Below are 21391 nucleotides of genomic sequence, written 5' to 3' on the forward strand. Positions count from 1 at the left end.
TCCTGGGTTCACACCATTCTCCTGCCTCAGCCTCCCGAGTAGCTGGGACTACAGGCGCCCGCCACCTTGCCTGGCTAGGTTTTTGTATTTTTTAGTAGAGACGGGGTTTCACCGGGTTAGCCAGGATGGTCTCGATCTCCTGACCTCATGATCCGCCCGTCTCGGCCTCCTAAAGTGCTGGGATTACAGGCTTGAGCCACCGCGCCCGGCCGATTCTGTATATTTTTAAATAAAGAGTGTTGTTTTTACCTAAATCAATCTGGCCTGGTGTATAACAACATAAAAAAACTCAAGGATAGAGCCCAAAAACTCACCAACCAAGTAAGTAATTATGCTGAATCCCCTTGGGCACTCTCTAATTGGATGTCCTGGGTCCTCCCAATTCTTAACCCTTTAATATCTATTTTTCTCTTTCTTTTATTTGGACCTTATTTCTTCTGTTTAGTTTCTTAATTCATCCAAAACCATATCCAGGCCATCACCAATCATTCTATACGACAAATGCTCCTTCTGACAACCTCACAATATCACCCCTTACCACAAAATCCTCCTTTCAACTTGACCTTTCCCACCCCAGGTTCCCACGCTGCCCCTAACCCCACTCGAAGAAGCCCTGAGAAACATTGCTCATTATCTCTGCATGCCACCCCCCAAAAAATTTTCGCTGCCCCAACACTTCAACACTATTTTATGTTATTTTTCTAATTAATATAAGAAGACAGGAATGTCAGGCCTCTGAGCCCAAGCTAAGCCATCGTATCCCCTGTGAACTGCACAGATACATCCAGATGGCCCGAAGCAAGTGAAGAATCACAAAAGAAGTGAAAATGGCCAGTCTCTGCCTTAACTGATGACTTTACCTTGTGACATTCCTTCTCTTGGCTCATCCTGGCTCAAAAGCTCCCCACTGAGCACCTTGTGACCCCCACCCCTGCCAGCCAGAGAACAACCCCCTTTGACTGTAATTTTCCACTACCTACTAAATCCTATAAAACAGCCCCACCCCTATCTCCCTTTACTGACTCTCTTTTCAGCCTCAGCCTGCCTGTACCCAGGTGATTAAAAAGCTTTATTGCTCACACAAAGCCTGTTTGGTGATCTCTTCACATGGACACACAAAAATTTCCTACACTAGGTTAGTAGTCACACAAAAGTAAAAACCTAACTTAGTATTATGTGTCTGAAACAATAACTGAGTCTTGGCCCATCCCAGCGGCCATACCTGAACCACTCATATAGACTGCTAAGTGTTCAAACTGTGTGCAAATAAGGCAAGCGCCAACCTGTACCCAACCCAGCTGTTTCTGTACCTCACGGCCGATTTCTGTAGGTCACTTCCCTGTTTTTGTTTATAAATCTTTATACTCCAGCACAGCACACGTAGCTGTGCTAGAGTCTCTGTGAATCCGCTGTGATTCTGGGGGCTGCCTGATACGCAAATTGTTCATTGCTCAATTAAACTCTTTTAAATTTAATTCAGCTGAAGTTTTTATTTTATCAGTGCTGTCTTTGAGAAGAGAGAAGTGGCAGCACATGGGTCCAGAGTTTGTATCACTCACATCCCGATCCATTTTTCCTTTTTATGTGTTTAATTTGACATCTTATTCCCCCATGCAGCCCACTGGGTGGCATCTTGCAAAAATGAGAGGCTTCTGTCTATGGTGCCATGAAACAGAAAAGGAAGATTTTCTTTTATAACACAGCTTGGCCTCCACAGTTATAGCCCAGCGAACAGGGTCATCAAAAGCTGCTCTGCTCTTATAGAAGCTGCAGAGAGAGGGAAACCAAAACCCTGGCATGCAGGCAAAATGGTAAGGATTTCTTACAGCCAGGGTCCCAGCCTCTCGCTCTCTGTGCAAACCAGTTAAGTAAATAGTAAAAAAAAAAAAAAAAAAAAAAAAAAAAAAAAAATCATCCCTGTTCCTCTCCTCTGCAAGGTTTTGATTAATGAGAAAAAAGATGTGTGAGACTAGTCTTAGGTTGTAGTGAATCTGCTGTACTTTGTGGTATGAATTTGTCATTCTGCGTTGTTCTGTCACAGAGGGGTTGCCACAAAATAGAATGTGGGCACAGGACCCCTACAAGTCTGCCGTTTGAGCCAGCCCAGCAGACTAGTCAGTTACAAACTTTGCTATGGGTCCCTGAAACAAAAATCAAATGAGGTTTCCCTCTTGTCTTGTTTCATGTCCTTGAGAGCTTGACTTTTTGACCATGTGGAGGTATTCTCTCTCAGTCTCTGCCATCCAGAGGGTGGAAATTTTCAAGTTCACGTAAGGCAGCCAGTCTGAAAGGACACATGATAATGTCATGGCTAGCCTTAAGGATTCTCTTAAGCAGTTAAAATCCTTTGCAAACTTTAAACTGTCTGCTCTAGATTACTTCTGGGAAGAACAATAGCAACTGCACCATACTGTAGCTCTGTGGCTAAGGCTTTGCCCTTTCATGACTAGTGGCATGGGTTCAATTCCCAGCTTAGGGAATGAGTCCTTTCTGGTTTGATATTTATGTGACCTTTGCCATTTATTTATTCTTTTTCCCTCCATTGTCTTTGTGACCATATGGGGGTACTCTCTCTCCATCTCTGCCATTCAGAGGGTGGAAATTTTCAGGGTCAGGTCAGGCAGCTTGTGATTTTCTGTCTTGAATTTTCCTTTCTCTGAGCTATCTTGGAGGTGATTCTACATCTTGTAAAAACTGCTCGTAATCTCTTTGTAGACACTTTGTGCAGCCATGGTTAAATCATAACCTTAATTAAGGCTTATTGGATTTGTTAGGGAAGCAGGAACCTAGGAGAGCCAGAGTAACCCCATTTTAAGTTCAGCTCCATCTTCAGATTAACTGGGCATATTCCTTGCTGGTCACTACCCACAGTCAAAAGATATTGACAGTTGAGGAAACAGCCTAAGATACCAGCAAAGACACACTCCCACAATAGCAGAAAGTCCAGATTCCCAATACCCATAACAAAATATGCCTTCAAGATTGTTATAGTTATGGTTTGATGTATTCACACACTAAAACGTCAAGGATAGTTTTCTTTAAATCAACAGAATATAAATTTTGTCATGCTCTCTGCTCACCCTTACATAGACATGGCTTAGCTTAGCTTTTATATAGAGATGACCCCTATATGAGAAAAACTTAAGGATGCCCTTCTCTGTAGCGGAGTAGCTTTCAATAAACTCTCTCTTTTCACTGCACTCTGCCATTTGCCTTGAATTCCTTCCTGTGTGAGATCCAAGAACCCTCTCTTGGGGTCTGGATCAAGAGCCCTTTTTCTAGTAACAGTTGCACTTGGGAAAATCCCTTTCAGAGAATAAAAGGCTTAAATGTCAGAGGTGCTGGCTATTTGTCCCTAACAGCCAGACAATGGTCTGGCAATTAAAAATTTAAAAGGGGTTTTTTTTTAACGAGTTCTATGGTAAACAAGATTAATTAAAAGGGGATATCCAAGCTATTTATACATTTAGAAGGCCATTACGCTTTTTTCTCTTCTTGGATCTTGTTTTTTTCAAAAAAGGGTTTTTGGGTTTGTTTGTTTTTTTTCCTCAGTTGATTGAATTGTTTCTCCATTTACTCTGTCCTCTGGCACACATGCCCTCACTGCCCTGCATGAGAGGACTTAAGGTAATTTCTGACAGCCTGGAACTCCTTGAGAGAAACAGAAGGGGCACCACAAACTGCTGTTTTGGGAGAAACCTCTGTTTTCCAAGTAGAACCCAAAGAATTATAAGCAGACAGATACTTCTCAAAATCTGAGGCTCTGTTCTGTTTTAGTTACCTGATCTTTTTGACTTTTGGGGGCATCAGAAATTATTTTGCATTATTTAGAAAAGTTGAATCTTAATGTGCAATAGCTAAATAAGAGGAATTTTTTTTTTAAATGTCCAATGGCAGTTGCTTACAGTGAGTGGCTATTACTACAGGGTGATACTCCTTTCTTTGTGTGTTTACCTAAAAAGCCATGCTCTTGGGCACCTAGAAGGTATGAAATGGAGGATGGGCTGATTACAGAGCAGACTAATTGATGTTGGGTTGTCCAGCAGCCTTGGGGAAACGTCTGTACAATAAAATACGCTGTGAAAGCATTGCACTGTCTTGTCTCACAGCACTTCCCTTTTTGGGGGGACCCAGTATTTGGTGTAAAAATGGTATCCTTGATTTTGGGAGATCTGTTCTGCCTTCCAGCTGTGCCCAACTACTAGGCCCTAAAAACTGCATGCTTTCCTGGCCTTGTTCTTTAAAAGGCTCCACTCTGAACCCGATTTAAAACCTTACATCTTTAAAGAAATCTCTACATGTAATGGTATCTGTTTTTCCTGTCCGTCTCACCTAAACTTTTACTCACACCATTTCTCTCTTGGTTTAAGTAAAATATAAATTACCTATCTTATTTCACCTAAGAATTGTCCCTTTTAAAACGCAAATTTAGAGTTACCTCACTGATAATTATTTAGGGCAGAGGACAGATAATCAAAAGATTGATGGTCTATCTAAAATAAAATAAGAAAGAAATCTTGGCCAGGTGTGGTGGCTCACACCTGTAATCCCAGCACTTCAGGGGCCTGAGGCAGGTAGGTCACTTTAAGCCAGGAATTTGAGACCAGTCTGGCCAACATGGTGAAACCCCATTTCTACTAAAAATACAAAAATTAGCCAGGCATGGTGGCATGCACCTGCAGTCCCAGCTACTTGGGAGGCTGAGGCAGGAGAATCGCTTGAACCCAGGAGGCAGAGGTTGCAGTGAGCCAAGATCACACCACTGCACTCCAGCCTGGGCGACAGAGAGAGACTCCATCTCAAAAATTAATTTAAAAAAAAGAAAGAAAATCTTAAAAACTGGCAAATGAAGAATCTTATAACTCTACCAGATCTGCTTCTCTGTCTGTGTATTTATACATGTCATGTATGTGATGTCTTACTACCAAAATATGTAAAAGACCTCCAATGAATTGGCTTAAAGAAAAATAAATGCTTAAATAACATATTTTATCAGAAAAACAAACACTTTAATGCCCTTTAGTTCACATGGCTTTAGTAATCTTTGGTAAATCAAGACAGTTTTAAAGACTACAGGTAAAATAAAATTAAAATGTCTTTAAAATTTAGGCATTCGGTCTAAATTAGGCAGGTCAGAAACTGCCCTTGCTAGGCGCTTTAAGGTTATAAACTGTTTCTATGACTTTTGATAACTGTTTGACTTGCCTGCTTTGCGGCCATTAGATTCTAGGTAAGGCCTGGAGATATATAGAATTAGCCACACTCCCTAGCTGTACTGGAAAAGAGTCACATATTACCTGTAGTTCCTGTGGCCCAGGCTTTGTACTTGGTACAGAATTAAAATTGCATACACTAAAAATAAAAATTAAGTGTTTTTAATAAAAAGGCCTGGGAATGTAGTTTTTAAAAGACAAACTAATTTTGTCTAATTTAGAGGGTTAAAGGATTGTTTGGGGTTAAAATAAAGATAGAATATAACTGAAAGTTTAAGCCAGTTGGAGAAGATTTGAGAAAGATTAATCTTGAAACAGAAATTCTGTGTATGAGCTAGTCGACTAAAATTAAAAAGGTATTATTTAGTTTTTCCATAAATTAAATATTAAAATAAAAGCTTTCTAACACAGGCCCAGAATCTGGGCTCATGTATCAGAACAATAGGGTTTTCCTGGAGCATTTATCTGCTCTTTAACAAAAAATTATAAAGGGTTATAAAAATCTTACCTTATGGTCAAACTGGTTAAAATTAGATTTGTTTATAAAATGTTATTGAAATTAGCTTTGGTATTAATATACTAATGCAAAGGTAAAATTTGGTTTTCCCTTTTGAGCAAGATTTTCATTCGCCTACAGGAAAAAGAAACAGACAGACTTTTCTTTTTTTTTTTTTTTTTGGCGGCGGGGACAGAGTCTTGCTCCAGCCAGTCAGCCAGGCTGGAATACAATGGCATGTTCTCAACTCACTGCAACCTCCACCTCCTGAGTTCAAGTGATTCTCCTGCCTCAGCCTCCCAAGTATCTGGGACTGCAGGCATGTGCCACTACACCTAGCTAATTTTTGTATTTTTAGTAGAGATGGGGTTACACTATGTTGGCCAGGCTGGTCTCAAACTCCTGACCTTGTGATCCACCCACGTCGGCCTCCCAAAGTGCTGGGATTACAGGCGTGAGCCACTGTGCCCAGCCATGCTGTCTTTATTGGGTCTGTTTATTTGGAAAGCTGAGTCCTCTCTCTAAGAAAGACTAAAGGATTTTTGCTGTTTAGAAATCTTTGAGTTAATCATGTTGGTTAAATAAATAAATTGTGGTCCTATTTTGTAATGTCAGATGTTTTAAATTTTGATACTTGACACGCTTTCCAAAATCAAATCCTGAATTAAGCCTTTTTTGACCTAATTAACCGTTTTGTATAGTAGGTCCTCTGAAGTCCAAAAGAGACAAATGCAGCTTATTTGGTATATTAAAACCATACAGGAAACACTATCACATTTAAAATGGTGTTTAGCATTTTTTAGATTATATTCATATAAATATGTGATTAATATGTATTCCAAAGTTATATAAGATTCCTATGATTCTGATATGCCTAAGTATCTGATATCAATAACAATTGAGATGGTTATGTTAAATTATTATGTGCCACAGAAATGACCAGATTTCCCTGTTGATTGCATCTTTAACTGTGGCTGTCTTAAGACTCCTGTCATCCACAGACAATCATCTTGTTTTGATCTATTCCAAAAGAAGGTTTATCATCAGCTACAGGACTCTCACGGATACTCTTGAATGCAGGTCTCTGACAACTTTGGCGACTGAGTCATTAGAATGGAGGGAAAAACTTGTAAGACCCTCTTGGAGAGCTAATGTGTCTGTAAATATCAAGCAGAACAGGAGTTAATTTCATGGACTAAACGAATAGGAGATTGAAATAATCTTTTTATGAACTTTCTTCCTGAAATGCTGCTGACACTTTTTGTTTTGTTTTTCAGAGTCAAGAAAACTTTTTTCCCTTTTAAACTATTTACAACTTTAAACAACTGAATAAACTATAACCTATAAGCAAAATTTTGAGCATGTTTCTTTCTCTCTACCTGATTTCTGCACAATTTGGAAACTATATGTGAGTATTCTTAACTTAGGGTAATATAGTTGTTTGCATACATGCAATAAGAATCTGTTTTCTTTTGTAACAGGACACAACTGGGGAAACTGGTTATTTTATCAAGGCTTTGATGAGAATTACATGCTTTCATACCACTTTTCTAAAAACTGAGGTATAAAGACAATAAAAGTTCATTGGAAAAATTGCCCTCATATCCTGTCTATGCAGGCCTCGTACAGGGTTCCTGACCTATGGTAAGTAAAGAATCTCACTTTCTAACAGGTCCAGGAGCCCCAAGTTATCTATGGACCTCAAGAGGGGAGGAATTCACCCAATTCATACAAGTGTTTGCAGGCACAGATAAATCCATAGCTAGGCTCATAGCTTTAAAAAGTCTAATCTGAGAATCCTTACGAAACAAAGTTCCAGCAAAGCCAATTAAAAAAAAAAAAAAAGCATACATGGCAAATAATTACTCTTGCTGCACTTCATGCAAATAATCAAAACAAGTATAATGAAACTAAAATTTATTTTGTAAATGCATCAGTCCTATCATAATTTGTCTTTGATAAAAATGAGAGACTGGAGAGAAAAAGAATATAATACACCTGTTGTAGGTTCTAGTCTTATCTGTTGTTTTTGAGCTTTTCAATATTATTTTTTGAGCTGCAAGTCTCCAAACCAACATTTTAAAAATTTTCTTCCACTTTTCTGATTTAAACTCAATGAAATTGCTACTACCTTTTTCCTAAGGCTCTGCAAACTAAGGCTTATTCTTTATAATACAAACAAAAAAACATGAAAAATTGCCACCACCCTCCTCCTCTGTAACTAAAGATGCTTTGAGCCTAATAACGCCCACCATTAACAGTTGTTTTTCTTTTGTTTCCATAGAAATGTCTCTTATTAAAAGTATGTTTGCCGTATATTTCAGACACCAGGAGACTCATTCTCTAGCCTATTCACTTAAATTCCAAATAGCATCTGATTTCTTCTCATAAGCATTGTTAAACTGGACTTAGGCAGTTTATTAATTATCACTGGGTGCTATTTGATTTTTAAAATAATTATTTGTTATATTCAACAGGCATACAGATGGTTAAAGTTTATGCCTTCCAGACTTCAACAGTTCTAAGTCGAGCTAATGATGGCCCAAGGATTCCAACCTATACCATCCCAGGAGGATTCTAGTCCCTATAGGTCTCTAGAATAGTCAGTGAGAGATTTCTATGTTCCTCTGAGGTTAGACCGGGACAACAACCCTGTTCAGCATAGCTGTTCAGTATAGCTTCAGAAGATGAGATCTTCAGTCCTTTTTCCTTAAGAATAACGAGAGTTAAATCTCTCAGAGGGGAATGAGACAGTAAGGAAGGGGCTTGGCTTCAGCTCACACCCACTAGAGAGTTCTTTCATGCATTCCCACTGATCTCAAAACCCACAACACTACCTCACCAATGCATATCCATTAATAGTCACACAAAGAAAACAACCATTCTGTATTGTTCTTCTGTGCTCTTGTATGTTTAACCATGCCTTCTACTTAAACAATTCCAGACACTGGCCTTGGGAGATCCAAAATTAAACTAAGGTTGCTGAGTCTCCCACCTCGGAAAGGAATGCTGAACAACTGATTTACAGCCTTGATGCCACTGGCCAGACCAGCAGGTGACCCATAACTCAAGACAACCATCACAACCAGCTTTGCTGACCTGCATACTCTACCCCTAACATGCATTGCCCAACCCAGCCTCTATACTCTACCGCTGATTTCAATTCCCGTGCTTTGGCTTAAAAAAATAAATCCTACCAGCTTTTTGGGGGGAACCAGTTAGAGGATTCTTGTGCCTCCACTGTCTCCCTTGCACTTGAGAACAAATCCTGAAAATAAAGCCTTATCTAGGAAGTCCTCTTGGCCCCATATTAATTTCCCTTACATGGAAAGCCAAGGAGCCTGTGGTCTGTAACATATGTATATACATTACGTGTATGTGGTATCTTCTTACTTCCAGAGAATATTGCCAAATTACTTTAGAAAATTCCTTAAGAGACCTCTATTCTAAATGGGTTTTGTGAAATAAGTAACTCAAAATTGAAGCTGTTGGAACTTTAAAATATTTAAGGGAATGTGATTATGGGACCTGAGTCACGTAAACAGGCAGCTGCAACCTAGGCAACTGTAACCTTGTTTCTCTGATTGCAGATTAGCCTTTTTTCTTATTTACATTATTTTGTAAAATGTAGTAAATGACTAAATTGAGCCAGGGAAGACTCCTTCCTTTTTGTGTGTGTGTATGTGTGTGTGTGTGTGAGAGAGAGAGATGGAGTCTTGCTCTGTCTCCCAGGCTGGAGTGCAGAGCCGCAATCTTGGCTCACTGCAACCTCTGCCTCCCGAGTAGCTGAGAATGCAGGTACACGCCACCATGCCCAGCTAATTCTTGTATTTTCAGTAGAGACAAGGTTTCATCGTGTTGGCCAGGCTGGAACTTCCTCTTTCCTCTCTCACAGAGACTTCATGACTATCATATTGTCTAGGATGAAATGTTAAATATACTTTTTTAAATTGGAAAGGCAATGAAAACTAGCTGTATGGAAATGAAAACAAACTGTAACTAGCTAAATTGTTGCAATTTATAAACCACCCTTGTGCAGAAAATGTTACAATCCTGCTAAATTTCTTTGTTTTCTGCCTGTATAAGCAAGGCCTTAACTTTTAACTGCAGAGCACTGACCCCATTTCTCTGAAGTCTAGGTCTCCCAAATGGCCATTCCCAGCTTTTTGCTTAAATACATGCTTTAAAACTGGTTTCTGATCCTTTTGATTAATTCAGATTGACAGTTGCAAAACATAGACACTCACATGTTAAATTAAGTCTAGCCTAGCACTGTCTTCTTACATATTCTAAGTTTGGCCCAATGGTTTCTATTCATACATAGTGAACTGTAACCTAACTGCATGTATAAACAGATCGTAACCTACTCTTGTGCCAATCACTGACTTTTGGCCAATCAAAGGCAGCCAACTATTAATAAGGCAAACACCAGGATGTAACCAATCTGGCGGTTTCTGTACCTCATTTCCATTTTCTGTACATTGCTTTTCTTTTCCTGTCTTTTTTTTCCACCACATGGCTATGCTGGAGCCTTTCTGAATCTATTCTGGTTCAGAGAGTGCCTGATTTGAGTTGTTCTTTGCTCAATTAATCTCTGTTAAATATAATTTGTCTAAGGTTTTTATTTTAACATATACAAATAAAATATTCCTAAAACTCTCAGAAATACAGGAACTAACCCAAATGATTTCAAGTGTATGTGATTTCAGTAAATCTGTAAATGAGACAAGTATAATATTGTCGTTTTAATAAAAACATCTGTGTTTTCAGAATTATCAGCATTGAGTACCATGCTGAGCACATGTTTTGCTCTTACCTGGGCTTACTACTCAAATAAACTAATATATTTACCAATGTTTAAGACTTTAGAATTTACATATTTGACTTTAATTAAATAGAATCATTATTCTGACATAGTTTATATCAACAGTAATTGTGTTTTATAATGTTTCTGCTTAGATGTAGTTTTCAAAATCTTTTTGGTAACTTGAAACCTTAATGGTATACTAAGTTAAATTAAATGGCAGATATTCATTCAAAATCTAGATCACTTCTAAGTAGGATAAAATATTAACACATTAATTGCTGATCATAAGTTTAACTGCTTTTAGCTTCTTATTTTTTACAGATACTAAAGACATTTGGGTTTGTTAAAAAGGATGTTCTTTTTGCCACATTGGGGAATCATACTAAGAAGAAGAATATGTCTCTAGAAATTGTGAGATGGTATATTCACAAACTTTGCTGAAATGCCAAAAAATACTGATATACAACCGGCAATTCACAGTTGTCTACTTAATAGTTTTCTCTGGAAAATAAAGGATAATAAGGGTTGAAAATTATAATCAATCATATGTAAATTTGAACTACTAGATATAATCAGGATGAAGGAAAAACCTCTGTATGCAAAGTATTCAAGTAACATAGAATGTGGTTTTGTTACGGGGAAAAGAGCAATTCTTTCCTAAAGGAGTTGTTTATTCATCATTCCTGAATGAGGAAGAGGAAAGGCTCAAAACCTGAAAGGGAAGTGCAGGGAAGACAGAGAAAGAAAATTTTATCTTGTGTGGTCATGTAGGCTAAGATTGAATAGATTTATGTAAGGTTTTTAAATGAGCTTTAATATTAACAGTATACTGATGCAAAACTAGAATTTAGTTTCCTCTCTCTTAAAAAAACAATATTTTTTAGATTATCTTATTACTGTTCTTAATAAGAGGTTGTAAAAGGTTTCTCTTTACCTTTTGAAAAACCTGCCTAGGAAACTACCAGTCTGAATATTTGTGTCCCCGCAAAGTTCTTATGGTGAAACCTAATCACCAATGTGATGATGTTAGGAGGTGGAGCCTACTGGGAGGTGACTAAATCATGAGGACAAAGCCCTTGTGAACGAATGCCCTTGTAAAAGGGACCCCAGAGAGCTTGCCCCTTCCACCACATAAGGACACTGCCAGAAAGCACTATCTATGAATCAGAACGTAGACCCTCACCAGACACTAAATCTGCCTTGATCTGGGACTTTCCAGCCTCCACAACTGTGAGAAATTTGTTGTTTATAAGCTACCCAGTCTATGGTATTTTGCTATTGCAGCCCAAACAAACTGAAGAAACTAAGACAGAAACAAAGACTCTGTGTCGTATCAGAATAATTTCCTATGTTTTTTTTTTTTTTTTTTTTTTTTGAAATAGGGTCTCACTCTGTCATCCAGGCTGGAGTGCAAGTACATGATCATAGCTCACTGCAGCCTCAACCTCCCGGTGATCCTCTCACCTCAGCCTCCCAAGTATCTGGGACTACAAGTGTGAGCCAACATACCAGGCTAACTTTTAAAAAATTTTTTGTAGAGACAAGGTCTCCCTAGGTTGCCCAGGCTGATCTCAAACTCTTGGGCTCAAGTGATCCTCCGACCTTGGTCTCCCAAAGTGCTGGGATTACAGACATGAGCCACCACTCCTGGCCTTCCTGTGCTTTTTGTCTTTATCATGTCCTAGATTATTTAAGAGAACCAAGTTTTCTAAATGTTAAAAGAGCTAAGTTTTGTTTCTCTTTTTGTTTCTTACAATTGTGTTACTCCCCGTATTTACTTTTGAAATCTCTTGGTATCATATACGTTAAATAAATAGCTAAGAATTATTTCACAGTGACCTGTAATGTTGGTTAATCAAGTATTCAAATCTTTTGACATTTCTGATAACTTTTGGTATTTTGCCTTTCCAAAGCCAAATCCTAAATAAAATCCTGGTCTTGAACTGACTGAAGTTTCCCAGAGAGACCCTTGAAAATCTCAAAGGATTTGTTCTTACCTATAAAAAGATATGCTAAACTAATTAGGTTTATTTGATATGTTGAATTCTATGGAAAGCATTGCCAAATAAAAAGAGATGTTTAACTGTCCTTAGGTTACATTTGTATAGGTAAATGTTATGAATATAAATATTTCGTGAATTATATAAAGTTCCTAGAAATTTGTCAATGCCCTTGTTGGCACGATACATCTTTATGCTTCTTTGTCTGATGGTAGACAACAATGACAAAACATTATCAGTTATCATTTTGTTATTATTTTAATGTTTCATGCTACAGAAACAACAAAACTGCCTTGTCAACTGTGTCACAGTGAACTTTCAGCCCATCTTTAACTGTGACTATTTGCAGATAGTAATTGTTATCTGATGTTTTTCTGAAAACTCTTGCAATCAGCTACTAGCAAGAACGCTTATTTTCAACATAAACAGATTGTCTCTGAGATCGGTGGAAAGGACTACGACAGATACTCTGGAGTACAGGCTTCTGGTGACGTTGCTTAAATAATTGAGATCATACCATTGGACTGAGTAAGGATTGCCAGAACTCTAGTGGAGCAGCTAATGGGTTCATTAACTGCTAACTCAATCAAGCAGAACAAGACTGAATTACATAGGACTGAACGATAAATGATTATAATTTGTATCATTTTTTGTTTAGAACATCGCTAGTTTTTCAATCAATGTTCTGTTTTTCAGATACAAGGAACCCCTTTCTCTTTTCTCCTAAGCTATCTATTACTCACAATAATTTGGTAGATTTATACCTTTGTAAACAAAAATGAAATATATCCTTTTCCTCTCTAGTTGATTCCTCCAGAATTCAGAAGCTCTTATTGAATATTCTTATTTTCATAGCATTATAGCTATTTGCATAAGTTGAATAAGAATCTGTTCTGCTTTTAACAGGACATAATTGGGAAACTTGGTTATGAAACCGCCTTTGCAAAAATGATAACAGTGAGAAAATAATGACAGTGGAGGAGATCGGATCTAGCCAACCTCCCTCTTGCCTTTAGCATTTAAGCTGCCAAGCTAGCTTTGGGAGACATTTAGCTTATAGTTTAAATGATAGTAGCCCTTCCCCAAACTTCAAATGCCTTTCTAAAGAGACCACAAGGTTAGGAGGAGGAAAAGGAGCCTGAATTCTGCTAAGGTATAGACATAAATGGTTGCCAGCTGTTATTCTAGAGGTCACAATTTATGCAGCTTCTCCAGTTATTCCTGCAGATAACATCACTATGGTAGAACCTAAGATTAGCCTTTTGACACAGCTTTTCATGTTTTTTGCATGTCTGACACCCATGGCTCCACCTGGAGCTGCCAGCCCCTCCTGTGTCCCCACCCATAATCAACTCAGCATAAGAGGACAGCTTCAACTCCCTATGATTTCATCTCCAACCCAACCATCAGCAGCAGCTAGCACCCACTGCCTAGCCACCCCGACTCCTTCCTCCAAATTGGCTTTGAAAAACCCCTAACCTACACGCCTTTGATGAGACTGATTTGAGCAATAACTCAGTCTCTTGTGTGGCACGGCCAGCCTCATGTCAAACGCTTTCTTTACTCAATTCCGTGAATTGATGTTGTTTGTGCAGCAGGCAGGAAGAACCCATCAGGCAGTTACAGTTATATTACCAAGCCTTTGCAGAATGTCATATTTGTGAATTGTGTGGAACCTGATATGACTAAACAGTTCTAAGGAACCAAGATTGACTTTATGGAGCCAGTGTTTTCAAAGCCCTCTTGGAAAAACTGATCCGATAACTGCATTACAAAATTCTCAGCCTTACGGGTGAGTAAAAAGGTCACTTCCTAGGAAACTTAGAATATTTGGGAGACCTCAAGGAGAAAGGAATTCACCCAAATCTATAAGTATTGCAGATGAAATCTGATGACAAGTTCTTGGCTTGACTTCTAGCATCAAGAAACCTTTAAAATTCCAATCTGAGATTCCTTATAAGAGTTCCGGCAATGCAAACTTTGAAAAGCCCTAAATGGTCAATTACCATCTTGCCGTGCTTGTGCAAATGATCAGACCAAATTAAATGAGACTAATTTTGTAACCAAAAGTAGTCTTACTTTGATTATCTTTGGTCAAAGTGCAGGTGATTGTAGAGAGAAATTTTATGTTTTGATGAAAAACTATAACCCCGCCTTGTGAGTGATCAGATTCTAGTCCTGTTCATGACCTTTGAGATATTTTTCACCTCTTGGTAAACTAGATCCTACTGTCTTGCCCATTTGGCCAGTAATTAACACAACTTTTCTCCTACCCACCTGACATGGCATCACTGAGAACTAAACCCTAACTTCCTAGATCATTATTAAGACTCTGGGTTATTTTCTTACAAAGCTCTAAAAGCTGAAGTGGGATAATATGATATAAAAATCAAAGGACTTATTGCTACAACAGTTTGGTCCACTCTGGAAGTCCACCAAACACTCATCTCCTTCTCTGCTGTGCTCTGGAAAATAATCGTAACTGTGACACTGATGTTCTCACTCTACCATCTAAACATGCTTCAAGACCAACATCTAGACATCTTCTCAACTGCCTGCCCTCCATACTCAAAACCTAGATTTATAATCTATCCCAACCATTAATCTGTGCTTTTCTGGTTCCTCGTTCTATGCTCTTGTTCCCCTCTGCAGATCTCTTACCTCACAATTTCTAACCCAAATCTTCCCTCTATAGCAATCAACCTAGCTTCTTTCATGTATGTTGAAACTTCAAGGGAAGTTTCAGATGAGGGAAATGTTATCCACTGAAACCCTAGAGTTGGTATAAAGATTATTTTAAAGTGAAAACATTTAAGCTAAAGAAGATGCAAAAAGAAATCTTATCTGAACTTCCATTATGTGATTCAAGCAGAGTCTCCAGAGAATACCTTTCTGTTATCCCCCTCCAAAGGAGTTTCCTATGAATTCAGCTGCTGTGGAGATAGCCCAGTTCTTGCCCAGCTCCCATGGCATTAAAAAACCCAATGGAACTTCCATGCCTTCTCAATGAAGCCCTTAAGTAAACCTTTTGTTAAGTTTGATATAAATCTTGTATCTCTGGCTAATCAGGAAGTAATTTATTACTGAGATCTCCCACATGTACTCATAAATAAACTTTGTCTTCTCTCCAGTTAAACTATTATCAGTTAATTTGCAGGCCCCAAAACATCTGCACCTAAGTTGGAATAAGAAAAGTTTTTCTCCCAACATAATCATTTCTTCTCATTTTCCAGAAGCATGTCACATCAATCCTTCGCTATTCCAAGAGACATAATAACAGAAAACATATCAACACAGGCAAAGAATGTCAGTAAATGGGAAATTTCCATTAGGCAAAAATTCAATTTTCTAAGTGAGTCAGTAGGTGGCACCAAAGAAGAAAGAAGTACATCTCCATAAATGCACAGATCACTCTGAGTCCTAAAAATCCAATAAAAGTTACCCCTATAGATGGTCTGTGCTCTGTTTTATCCTTAAATGTCCTACTTTAGCACAGGTTTCTACTGAAAACTGCCTCAAGATCTCTTTGAAAGGAAATAAAGAATCACAAATGAAAATAAAACTGAAAATACTTGAAAAAAACCTTTCATGTATTACTGCCAAAACCTGATTCTGGACATCCACCTTTCTGCGTTAGACGCAAATTATATCATATTCAAAAAATATGGGTTGCTCACAGCAGCTTATGCCTGTATAATCCCAGCACTTTGGGAGGCTGAGGCAGAAGGATCGCTGGAGGCCAAGAGTCTGAGACCAGCCTGAGCAACATAGAGAGAACCCCATCTCTACCAAAACATTTTTTTAATTAGATGGATGTAGTGATACATGCCTATAGTCTCTGAGGTGAGAGGATCTCTTGAGCCCAGGAGTTCAAGGCTGCAGTGAGTATGACTATGCCACTGCAGTCCAGCCTGGGTGACAAAGTGAGACCCTGTCTCAAAAAGAAGAAAAGGAAAAAAGAAACATGGGATCTTCTCAGATGTGATCCACTGAGGCAGAAGCAAGAGGATCAGCATAGAGAAATCTGTTCTTAAGCGAGAGGAATAGGTGCATTTTGTCTCACCCTGAACCTTTTTGGCATTTCAAATGGCAGGGCAGGGACTTCTATCATTCATCTGTAGATACATACATTATTAAAAAAAGAAAAAAAGACATTTCCCCTAGTTGAATGGTAATCTTTCCCAAGATTCTAAGCCAAAAGGGGACTGAGCTCTAGTAACCTCATAGAAAGGCTTTTTTGTTGTTGTTTTCTTAATAAAAATATTTAGCTTCCCAGCTACTCCAGAGGCTGAGGCAGGAGGATCACTTGAGCCCAGGAGTTCAAGGCGGCCAGCCTGGGCAACATAGCAAGATCCCACTTCAAAAAAAAATCAGCAATGTCGAGAAAGAATAGTCCCTTAAATTCTTAAAGATACCTCACAAATGCATCTTGCCATTCTTCCTCATCCCAAATCAACATCGAAGCAGCACATCACCGAAGATATAGTTACCAAATTCATTTAGCTATATTAATTAAAATAAGGAGAGATGTTCCTCCTCTGCAGACATTGATAATACCTGCATGGTTAAGGCAGCACTTCTCCCCAAGTCCTCCTGTCTATCAAGGTGTGAGCTGTAGGCCTCCACTTACCCTGGCAAATTCCATGGGTTTAGGAAGAAGGCACATGACCATGACATCGAAGCGAACATCACATACTGTCTTCAGCCACTTGGTGACAAACTGAGGCTTCAGCTTTTCCACCAGACTTCCCACTTCATCATCCATCATATATGCAGTGGAGTGAAACCACTGAAACACCATGGCCACCAGCCGGGCCAAGCTTTCTGTAGGCGTGTTTTCACTGGGTGTGCAGAGGCTCACCTAGAAGTACGTAGATTACAATCTTGTTCAGTTTCCATCTGTCTTTACAAAATGATAACAGGTGCATTAAAATAAAATAAAATAAAATAAAATAAAATAAAATAAAAAGATATCCCAGATAATCCGTTTGAAATATGCAGTCTTAAAAACAGGGATCGCTTATCCAGAAACTGTGTTCCTTCCTACAGGTATAGATGGATTGCAACAACCATTTTCCCTCAAGATTTCACCTTCCAATTAAGCATTTTCTCCTACAAGAAATCCATTATATAATCTGCGCCAAATAAATGCTTCTCAAAAGTTAGGTCAACAAAATATTTCATCCATATCCTCAAGGAAAATAACGTATATACATTTGAGTTCTAAAATGATCATATTTCGCTAAGAATTTTGTATTAGTAATAATTCAGATACCTTGGAATCCCCCAATTGACTATCATAAATAGACTTTTTATTTTTATTTTTATTTTTATTTTGAGACAGAGTCTCACTCTGTCGCCCAGGCTGGAGTGCAGTGGCGCGATCTTGGCTCACTGCAAGCTCCGTCTCCCCGGGTTCACACCATTCTCCTGCCTCAGCCTCCCACGTAGCTGGGACTACAGGCACCCGCCACCACACCCGGCTAATATTTTCTATTGTTAGTAGAGACGGGGTTTCACTGTGTTAGCCAGGATGGTCTCAATCTCCTGACCTCGTGATCTGCCTGTCTCAGCCTCCCAAAATGCTGGGATTACAGGCGTAAGCCACCACGCCCAGCCCATAAATAGACTTTTTAAAACATCATTCATTCATTTACTATGAACTAATCTTTTATTGAGTACTATGGCAGGGTCCAGGAATAAAATAAATAAATAAAGCATGGTCTTTGCCTTCAAAGAGTTCACAGTAGTAGCTATTGTGTCATTAGATAATAACTTCTAGGAAGCAAGATATGTGAAATCAGCAATTAAATGCCAATTTGGTAAAGACTCTTTCACGGAACAATGTGCAAGCATAATAGAGATACATCACTATGGAGACTGAATTAATGTCTCCAATGGGCAAAACAAGCCTGCTTCTCTGTAGCATTGGTAAATTCAGCTTGCTTGGGATGTTAGATCTGTATGTTTGATCTCTACTGAATAGATGTTGAAGTTAAATCAGTCAATAGCAACCATATTCCTTGCATTACTTTGGCTATAACTTCTCTGGTGTACACAGACTTACCATAAATATACAAAAAGCCCCACAGAGACTGAAGTTTCAAGAAAAATTTCATGTAGGTTATGGAATGTGAATTATCTATAAATGTTATTGAATCCAGTACTTGACAATATATACTAGCAACTTTCCTACTTGTACCAGTCTAGATCCTGATACTGTAGGTTTTAACACCTGGCTCTTCATCAAAATCAATGGCCAAGAGCTTCTTAAACAATTCCCAAGATTCTGGAATGCGATCTGGGCATTGTTAGTTTTTAAAAGCCTTCCTAGGTAAATCTAACATGCAGCTCAGGATTGAGAGCTACTGCCATAGAGAATTCAGTCCCTTTGCTAAGGTTAATTTTTCACTATTTACTCCTTTTAAAGGAACAGGAAAAATTCCTCATCAGTACAATTTTGGAATGAGAAATAAGAAAGTGGAGAATAGTTAACTTATTTTTCTTACTAAGAACCATATTCCGAATTGACTGAGCAGCCTCTGATCGTGTTTATCATCGTCCTTGTTATCAAAGTCAGCATTATCCAGGGAATGGTGGGAAGAGGAGAGGCCCAGCTGCCGCCGCCGGTTCAGCTCATATTCTCGCTGCTCAGCATGGAACTCAGCTTCTTTCAACAAGCTGCCAAAGAGAAGTGTGATTTCAAGTTAGACTGTGAAAAAACACATTCTAGATCATGACCTTTCAGAGGAAGTACCTCCTGAGTACTCAGGCACCCTGGATTGCTCTTCTTTAAATTGAGTACTGTGTTACTGAGTTACTGAGTACTGTGCATCATGAGTTACTCCAGGATGCCTCATTCTATTTTCTTACTATTTTATACTCCATTCCCATTTCAAAGATGAACAAACTGAGGCACAAAGAGACTAGTTCCTCCAATCAATTAGCATCAAGCAGAATTGATCCCATCTGACTTCTGGTTCACCAGCCATCCCACTGTAAGTCAATGCTTCCTCTGTATCTATCATGAAACTATCTAGACAGCAAATGCATGATACAAGGAAAGATAGAGGAGCTTGTACCCAAACGGAAAAATATTCACCATCTGGTATTCAAAGACACGAAAGTGAAACAGTGAAAATTCTTTTTTCCATTTGCTAAACAAGTACCAATTTTAAAAAACAACACTTAGTATCGGTAAGTTTTACACATGGTGTTGGCATTATAAATCCACACACATGCTTTGAAAAGCAACTTGCTAATGTATTAAGAGCCATGTAAATATTCATATCCCTTGAACCAAGGTACCTGACATCTGGTAATCTACCTAAGAAAATAAAAAATATAGGTACAGTACTATGTACAAAAATATTTCTCAAAGAGTTACTTATAAAAGTAAAAAACTGGAAACAGTCTAAATATGTAATAATAAAGAAAAGTAAGTTATAGCTAGATGAATATTACATATCCACTAAAAATGATAAATATGGAAACTATGCAATGACATGGAGAAAAGCTAATAGTGTAATGTTATTTCAAAAAGAATTGTGGATACACTGTGATTATGGTTATAGAAATAAAACACAGTTGAATCAAATTAGAACACAAGCAACACTGATGATGATGATAACAGTATGGCTGAGTGTTTTTGTGTTTTTATTTCTTTTCAAACTTCCCATAATGTTCGATTTGACAAACATTTATTGCATCTCTACTATGTGTCAGCCACTGGGATAAGAGAAACAGAAAAGACTTGGCCTCTATCTTTTAAAACTTAAATTCTAATTTTTTTTTTTTTTTGAGACGGAGTCTTGCTCTGTCCCCAGGCTGGAATGCAGTGGCACGATATCAGCTCACTGCAACCTCCGCCTCGCATTCAAGTGATTCTCCTGCCTCAGCCTCTTAAGTAGCACAGGCGGGCACCACCACGCCCGGCTAATTTTTGTACTTTTAGTAGAGACAGGGTTTCACCATGTTGGTCAGGCTGGTCTGGAAATCCTGACCTCATGATCCGCCCGCCTCGGTCTCCCCAAGTGCTGGGATTACAGGCGTGAGCCACTGAGCCCGGCCATATTGGTTCTTTAATTTAAAAAAAAAAAAAAAATCTTATCCGGAGCCGGGCACAGTGGCTCAAACCTGTAATCCCAGCACTTTGGGAGGCTGAGGCGGGTGGATCATCTGAGGTCAGGAGTTCAAGACCAGCCTGGTCAACATGGTGAAACCCTGTCTCTACTAAAAATATGAAAAATTAGTCGGGCGTAGGGGCGAGCAACTGTAATCCCAGTTACTCAGAAGGCTGAGGCAGGAGAATCGCTCGAACCGAGGAGGCGGAGGTTGCAGTGAACCAAGATCACGCCACTGCACTCCAGCCTGGGCGACAGAGACAGACTCTGTCTCAAAACAAAACAAAACAAAAACAAACAAGCAAACAAAACATCTTGCCTCGATGAGTATCAGACAAAAAAGTGAGCAAGTGTAGAAGTTATTTCAATTGCCTTTTTTTTTTTTTTTTTGGTCATGTGATAGAAGAAGAAAAACCCAGTAGCCTGCAGGACCTGTCCCTGCTGTCCCTGTCTGACTCCACAGGGTCGTGGTTTATCCCGGTATGGAATTACCTGGAGTTGTCCCACACCTGTTTCCTGTGCAGGTAATTCGCGCTTGTCGCCTTCCCCGCCTCCTAACTGGTTAATGCTGCTGTCAGTCAAGTCAGGCCTATTCACATGCTTCACTCTGATTGGCCCCTTCGCTTAGTTCCCCTAACGCCCTCTCCCCAAGGCTATTAGTGAGCTCACCAAACCTTACCACAATGACGTGCTTGTTTTTCTAGTCCCTTCATAGGTAACTTAAGGGCAGAGACTATATTTTATTCCCTCCT

The 21391-nt window shown here is 38.9% G+C and overlaps 1 protein-coding gene across 2 annotated transcripts in view; it reads right to left on the minus strand.

Moving 5' to 3' along the window:
* Positions 1-21391, minus strand: part of UNC79 (unc-79 homolog (C. elegans)) — a 382451-nt gene that overhangs the window by 154276 nt on the left and 206784 nt on the right. For both annotated transcript variants that reach the window (XM_011991736.1, XM_011991735.1), the window contains 2 exons: positions 19026-19197; positions 17147-17377 (listed from right to left, as the gene is read on the minus strand). In XM_011991736.1, coding sequence (XP_011847126.1) covers positions 17147-17377; positions 19026-19197 — 403 coding nt within the window. The remainder of the gene's footprint in view (positions 1-17146; positions 17378-19025; positions 19198-21391) is intronic.

Source organism: Mandrillus leucophaeus, unplaced genomic scaffold, assembly GCF_000951045.1.
Source record: "Mandrillus leucophaeus isolate KB7577 unplaced genomic scaffold, Mleu.le_1.0 Scaffold4, whole genome shotgun sequence".
NCBI lineage: Eukaryota > Metazoa > Chordata > Mammalia > Primates > Cercopithecidae > Mandrillus > Mandrillus leucophaeus.